This window comes from Gymnogyps californianus, unplaced genomic scaffold (genome assembly GCF_018139145.2).
Source record: "Gymnogyps californianus isolate 813 unplaced genomic scaffold, ASM1813914v2 HiC_scaffold_31, whole genome shotgun sequence".
Lineage (NCBI taxonomy): Eukaryota > Metazoa > Chordata > Aves > Accipitriformes > Cathartidae > Gymnogyps > Gymnogyps californianus.
The window spans coordinates 387,742-394,969 of NW_026114191.1; the positions used below are offsets into that span (position 1 = coordinate 387,742).

The 7,228-nt window shown below is 56.2% G+C and overlaps 1 protein-coding gene across 1 annotated transcript; it reads right to left on the minus strand.

Annotated features, from left to right (window-relative positions):
- Positions 1 to 2,025: 2,025 nt before the first annotated feature.
- LOC127028320 (olfactory receptor 14I1-like) lies at positions 2,026 to 3,009 on the minus strand. The gene has a single exon (XM_050914035.1). The coding sequence runs from the start codon at positions 2,953 to 2,955 to the stop codon at positions 2,026 to 2,028; it is 930 nt and encodes a 309-aa protein (XP_050769992.1). The 5' UTR covers positions 2,956 to 3,009.
- Positions 3,010 to 7,228: the final 4,219 nt, after the last annotated feature.

The window sequence follows — 7,228 nt, forward strand, 5'->3', positions numbered from 1 at the left end:
AATGGTCTGTAATATTTTTGTTAGAGTTTCGCACAATCTACAGCTTTTTTTTTAATTGGCAATAAATTAAATTGATCTTCCCCAAGTCAACTCTTCTTTGCCCAGTAATTGGTAAGTGACGACAATGACAGTAAGGGCTCAGTGGTCTCCTTTTCTTTACCTTGACCCATAAGCTTTTCTCTATTTTCTTCCTCCCTTTGTCCTGTCATTTTGAGGAGGGAGAGTGAGGGAGCAGCTGGGTGGCTGGGTGGCTGCTGCTCAAAGTTACCCCAGCACAGGAGCGCATCAGGCCTGCTGCATGCAATCTGGGGATCCCCAGCACAAGGAAGGCCCCGACAGAGTGGCGCGAGTCCTGCAGAGGCCAGAAGGATGGTTGGGGCCTGGAGCACATTATGGCCAAGGGGAGGCTGAGAGAGCTGAGTTTTTGAGAAATCCCTCAGAGCCCAACACCGGAGCAAGGACCCAGGCCAGTTGGTGGGAGCTCAAAGAATGGAGATTTTCGATACATGTCACGACACGGCCGTGAGCACCTGATCTAGCTGGAGGTGTCTGAGAACGGGCTTGGCTGAGAGACCAGCAGTGGCAAGAGCTCTGGGACTTGGTTTGTAACGAGTGTCAGTAGGAAAGTGGTTTTCTTTTTATTACCAATGGCAGTGGAGCTGGGTATCAGAGAGCCCCAGAGGAGAACAGGGGTGTCCATGCAGCAAAGGTCCCTCCTCAGGGCTGGGGTGTATGGCCAGAGCTGGAAATGGCCGGTGTGTGGGGTGGTCAGGAAAATTGCCCTGGGACAGCTTCCCTGGGGTGTCCAGGGAACATGGCACAGGCTGGCCCCTCTCTTCTGCCCTTTGGTGCCTTGCTTCCTTCACCATGAGGCCTGGCTCTGCACTGTGAGCACCCTGCCCTCACTTTGCACGCTCACACAGCTGAGTTCTCCACGGGTGTTTTCCTCTGCCAGACACTTTCCTGCCCAGCCCAGCCCCTCCCCACCTCTCCCCACCTCCCCTGCATTCTGCCCAGCCCAGCCAAGCCCAGCAGCCCACTCTGCCCTGGCCCCACCACACTGCCCACCCAGGGTGCTGCAGAGCTCTGCGCGCTCCCCCCACAGCCCCAGCCCCTCTGAAGGGCACAGCAGGTCCTGGGGGCAGGGAAGGCTCTCAGCCTGCCCATCAGCCCCACGGCTGCTGCTTGCAACAACGACACAAGCAAACAGAGGCCACTCACTCCCAGGCTCTCCTGCTGACATTTTGTAGCTGAGCCTCAACCCCCGCTGCATTTCACCTCTTCTCTGCCCCCATCAGCCCCACTCCCCAGGGCACCACCACAGCCCTGGGCCTCCTCACGCAGCTCCTGCATCTCTCCACTCTCCCTTCCCTCTGCCTGCTGCGTCCCCACTCACTCCCATGCCACTTCAGAGTCCTTCTTTGGGCATACCTCGATTCAGTGCTTTACTTTTGAGGGACATCACCTTGGAGGGTGTTTCACCTTCTGAGGCTTTATTCCCTTCCAGCCCAAGGCACATGGCAAGGCCCCGTCCTCTCCCCATCCCTCCACATTCATTTCTGTATGTGCCATCAGTCCTGTCATATGTGAAGCAGCCTGAGGAGGGAATTGGGAGCCCATGCCCCATCTCCACTGCCACTGGACACCACAAAGAGAACCTTTAAAACCACAACATTCAGTTCAATGGAACCCCATGGTACCGTGAGCTTAACCCCAATCACAGGGAGAACACAAGGAGACAAAACTCTTTAAAAGACCAGTTCCGTGGACATTTTATTGGCAGCACCTTTGGAGGAAGAGCTCAGCCTTCAGGCACTGCACGTGGGAGATGCCCTTTTATTGCAGAGCTGCTATTGGACAGGCCACATCTGATCCGGTGTTGTACAAGGGTCAGAAACAGCTGGATCAAACCTCAAGACAAGTAGTGGAAGCCCAGAACATTATCTATAAGTAGGATTATGACAACGGAAAAAAGCAGGCTTTTGGCCTGAGGGAAATGCGCAGAGCAGGGGAGGCAAGTTATTGTCAGTGAAACAGCGTCCATTCGGCCAGTTTCCAGAGGGCATCCTTGAGCTCCTGGTTCCTCATGCTGTAGATGAGGGGGTTCACTGCTGGAGGCACCACCGAATACAGAACAGTCACCACCAGATCCAGCCATGGGGAGGAGATGGAGGGGGGCTTCAGGTAGGCAAAGATGGCAGTGCTGACAAACAGGGAGACCACAGCCAGGTGAGGGAGGCATGTGGAAAAGGCTTTGTGCCGTCCCTGCTCAGAGGGGATCCTCAGCACGACCCTGAAGATCTGCACATAGGACAGCATGATGAAAACAAAACACCCACAGAATAAACAGGCACTAACCACAAGAAGCCCGGCTTCTCTGAGGTAGGATTGTGAGCAGGCGAGCTTGAGGATGTGGGGGATTTCACAGAAGAAATGGTGCAGGACATTGCCATGGCAGAGTGGTACTGAAAATGTATTGGCAGTGTGCAGCACAGCATAGAGAAAGCCACTGCCCCAGGCAGCTGCTGCCATGTGGACACAAGCTCTGCTGCCCAGGAGGGTCCCGTAGTGCAGGGGTTTGCAGATGGCAATGTAGCGGTCATAGGCCATGACAGTAAGAAGAAAATACTCCCCTACAATCAAGAAGAGAAAGAAAAAGACCTGGGCAGCACATCCTGCATAGGAGATGGCCCTGGTGTCCCACAGGGAATTGGCCATGGCTTTGGGGAGAGTGGTGGAGATGGAGCCCAGGTCGAGGAGGGAGAGGTTGAGGAGGAAGAAGTACATGGGGGTGTGGAGGTGGTGGTCGCAGGCCACGGCGGTGATGATGAGGCTGTTGCCCAGGAGGGCAGCCAGGTAGATGCCCAGCAAGAGCCAGAAGTGCAAGAGCTGCAGCTCCCGTGTGTCCGCGAATGCCAGGAGGAGGAATTCAGTTGTGGAGCTGCCGTTCAACATTTGGTGCCTCTGTGCATGGGTTCCTGTCCTTCAAGGAAGGGTCAATGACAAATTAAGGGAGACTTCTCTGAGTAAAATCACAACCATTTCTCCTACACCCTCCCCCTGCTACGCACACCCACTTTGCCTTTTCCAGCAGACCTTCCTTCAAGGCCTCTTCCCATAAGAAGGGCCTCTTCCCGCAGGCTGCCGAGGAGTCAGCCCTGCTCTGCAGCAGTGGGTTCATGGGAATGGTGGGGGCAGGGGCCAGGCCTGGTGCTCAACTGTGTCAGATGAAACCACTCCCAACGCAGAAGAGCTTGTCAGCACCTGCACTCCCACTGCTAAGGAACCAGGATGGCAGAAGACAGCTGGAGAGGTTTGGGGTCTTTTAAAGCTGCCCCCATCTCACCTGGGCAGTGTTCTTTGATCTCAGAAACCCTCCACATTTCTGCTGCCCCCAGGGAGAACAGAAGGAGAGCTGCGAGGCAAGAGGATTGCCTGGGGCTTAGTGCAGAGTGAGGGGAGCTGGTCTGTCTCTCTGTCTTCTTCCTCACTGCCCTGGACTCGCACCTTCACGAGGTGGAGGGCGATCAAACTCTTCTATTACCCTGAAAAGTCACCAGGCACTGCTGACAGCAGAGGGATCCACTACACACCATGAAATGTCTCACCCTTTCTCAAGGTCTCAGCACCCCCTTCTAGCCAAGGACACACATGCCTCATTTCACCAGCCCAACAGCATTCCCTCAGGCAGAGTACGTCTGCATTTCTCCGTGGGGCTTTCAGATAACACAAAGGGGCTGTGGAAGAGGTTTGCATCCTGGAGGGCAGCTCACAGCTTGGAAGGACACCCCAAGGAGGGAGCCAATTGTCCTAATGTCAGCATCTCAGGAAGAGAAAACGGACTCATTCCCCAGCCCCACACACTGCATTGCCCACAGCTCACAGGTTGGAGGAAAGCTGGGACACTTGTTCCCATGGACACACCTGCATGAATGGATAAACAAGAGCAGTGTGTGACTCGGCAGCTGAAACTCCCATCCCCAGGGACTCTGACAGCACTAAAAAGAGAACTTTAGAGCAGGCAAGTGGAGCAAGAAGGCAAAATACAGTGAGGGTCTGGCTGAGAGAGGCAAGGGGAGAGGCAGCCGGGCACTCGGGAAAGCCTTCCCCTGACCCAGCTGTGCACGCCACCTCCCAGACAGCAGTAATGCAGGGCAGTTGCCCTCAGCCCGACTGCTGCTCAGCGGGAAACGGGCACGCGGCAGGAGGGATGCCCTTTGCCTCTGCTGCTGCTCTGCTGGACAGAGAGGGGACTCCCACCCTCGACCCCATGGCCGTGAGGGCTGAGGGTTGTGCTGGGTGGGAGAGGAGAGGTGAAGGAGGCATCTCAGTGAAGGCATCTGCAGTGCAGGGGTGGCCGGGAGGTGCCCCTGTCTCCCCTGCAACAGGGTTTCCATTAGCAGTTCCTTCCTTTCCTGCCCATCTCTGCTGCCTGGAGCTGTGCCTGCCAGGAGCTCTTTCTCTGGCCCCACATCTCTTCGCTGCCAGTGCTCAGAGACCCCATCTCAGCCCCTGTGTGCCCAGCTCTGCCCTGCAGCCTCTCCGTGTGTGCAGCGGCTACAAAGCAGGTCACAGACACCCTGCTGAGAGTGGAGAGGTGATGCTGGTGCTGTCTGGAGCCCCCAGAGCTGGAAACTGAAAACACAGCCTCAGCAAAGCTCCTTAGCCATACAGTAATCCCTCCTTTTTACCTTCCAGTTGAAAAGTTCCCTTGGAAATGTCCCACTGCCAACCCAGCCAACCAAGATGAGAAACCTCAAAAGAGAGACACCTTCCCTTTCAGGGAACTCCATCTTGGAAAGTTCCCTTGGAAATGCGCGGGGGTAAGCTGGAGCTGTGAGCAGTCCTGACCCATGCAGCACCCTCTCAACAGCAGAAGGACCCTGCCCTGCCAGGGGTAGCTCCTTCCACCCACAGCTTCTCCCCACAGTGCCATGGGGAGCTCCCCGGGCAGGCTGAGTGCTGACCCTGGCAGGCGGCAGAGTGCCTGCCCCAGCACACAGCCCCCTGGGGTGCAGGGACCCTGCTCAGAAGGACAGCCCTGGGCACCCCTGGCTGCACATCCACCTTCACACCCCTTCGGCCATCCCTGGGAGAATGCAGCCATCATGCCCTCTCCCTCTTACGGTGCGGCAGAGAAGCCCTGCTTTGGAGCATGTCCTCCTCCTCCACACCAGAGAAGCTGTGAGAGCCTTCCTGAAAGATTCCATAGGCTGTGGGCTATGCCAGCTTTAGGAGATCCCTCCACGAACTGCAGCTGCATTGCCCTGCACCCAGTCACTTCCTGTGTCAAGGGCTGTGAAGATTTCTTCCCCCTTTAACTCTCAGCATCCTCCCATCCCACACTGCCTTTAACCTCTCTCTGCCTCACTGCTCTCCCCTCGGTGCCTGCAGGCAGTGCCCTCAGCCCTGCTGCGCTTTGCAGAGGAGCTGCTCCTGGGCAGAGCTGTCTCTCGGCAGCGCTGCCCGCTTGCCATGAGCTCCCTCCACCCAGGAGCCCAGCCCAGCTCAGCAGCACAGGACCAGCCCAAGGCAGCACTTTCTCTGCCCCCTTGGGGCTCCCTCGAGGTGTCCCTGGGCCCCCAGGGCTGACAGCTCCTGAAAGGCAGCAGGGTCTCTCCTGGGGAACAGAACTTCAGGCAGACCGAAGGAATCACTGACTGTCCCTCTCTACACCCTGGACAGACTGACTCCTGCAGCGGGAATTGCTCTACCAGGGTGTGCGCATCTGCAGGAGGCGTCAATGTTGCCCTCTGGAAACCTCCATTCCTCCACTTCCTCTGCCCCCTCGGGGCTCCCTCCAGGTGTCCCTGGGGCTCAGGGGGAACCTGCTGTGAAACAGGCTGAAAGAATGCCTGATGTTCCCTCCCTCAGCTGGGGAGAGACACTTCTTTCCAGCAGTGCCATTACTCCTATCAGAAAAGGAGCTGGGCAGGAGAATCACTTGTTTGGTCCCATATTTAGGCAGGACATCAGGAAGGTGACAGGGTAGGATCTATTATTGCAAGCTGGAGGAGATGTCTTCAGCGGAGTGAATGTAGGCCTATCATTGTGGGTTTGTAGTGCGAGGGCTCGAAAGACATTCAGCTCTCTTTTGTCCATGCCGTGTCTCTGCTCTGAAGCAAAGCCTTTGCCCGCATGGGCTCTTGGACACTTGGTGCCAGCTTTCCTTCTGGCAAGTCAGAGCTTGCCTGGTGCCACAGCTGGGCTGCTTCAGGCCAGATGTGCAGCAATGCCCTCAGCCAGGGGCACACACAGGATGAGCTGGAGCCGTTACTGTCAGAGACAGAGCTGTGACCCTGATGGAATCCATTGCCAAGGTGTGGAGGCAGAGGTTAGTACAGCTGGTCTTCAAGGACAGCATCCGCCAAGCACAGCGAGAGTCCAAAGAAAAAAGCAGTCTGTAAAACCTGTGAGGCAATTCAAGGGCACCATAATGAGTGTTTGCTACTTCAGCAACGGTTCAAAGAGAAACCAAGATACTGCGTGGCCACTGCTGAATTTAGAAAGAGCAGGTGCAGAGAGATCTGCGCTACTCCATGTCCTCATTGCCTCAGTCGTCACCAGCAAGGTCTCGCAGGCCTTTGTGCCTCGAGGCAGGACTCTGGAGGAGAACAGCCGGCAGTGGCTGGGGATCAAGTTAGGTGTCCCTAGAGCAAAGGCAATCCTTACCGGTGTATGGGAGAGGAGGGCAGCATCCAAGGAAGCCGAGAGAGCAGGCTGATGCCACAGGGAGGCCACTCTCCGTCAATGAAAGGTCATGGAGACTGGGGGGGACTCCCTGATGACTGGCAACACCCAAACATTGCCTGCACCTTTCAAAAGTGCCCAATGGATGAGCAGGGAATGAAAGGCTGTGCTCCAGAGCGTGTCCACTTGGATGGCATTTGTGGGTGTCGGAAGGAGAAGGTGACTGGATTGACCCAGGGGAGATTGTGCCTGGCCAGCCTCTTTGCTTTCTGGTGGGGATGTGGGGGAGCAGTGATTGTCTTTCAGCTGGAAATCAGCAAGGCTTTCAACATCATCCCCCACAGCTTGTGTCCAGGATAGGATCTTATGGTCTGCATGGGTGGATAAGGAGATGGGTAAAAAACCCAGCTGGATGGTGGGGCAGAGGGGGACGTGGTCAAAGCGTGGTACTCTGCCTGGAGACCTGTACCTAGTAGGGAACTGCAAGGGTCTGTCCTGCAGCCTGCCCTGGTTCACATGTTTTGAATGACCCAGAGGA

What these genes read in the sequence shown, in the direction of transcription:
- LOC127028320 (XM_050914035.1), bottom strand. Translation starts at nt 2,955, where the DNA reads ATGTTGAACGGCAGCTCCACAACTGAATTCCTCCTCCTGGCATTCGCG.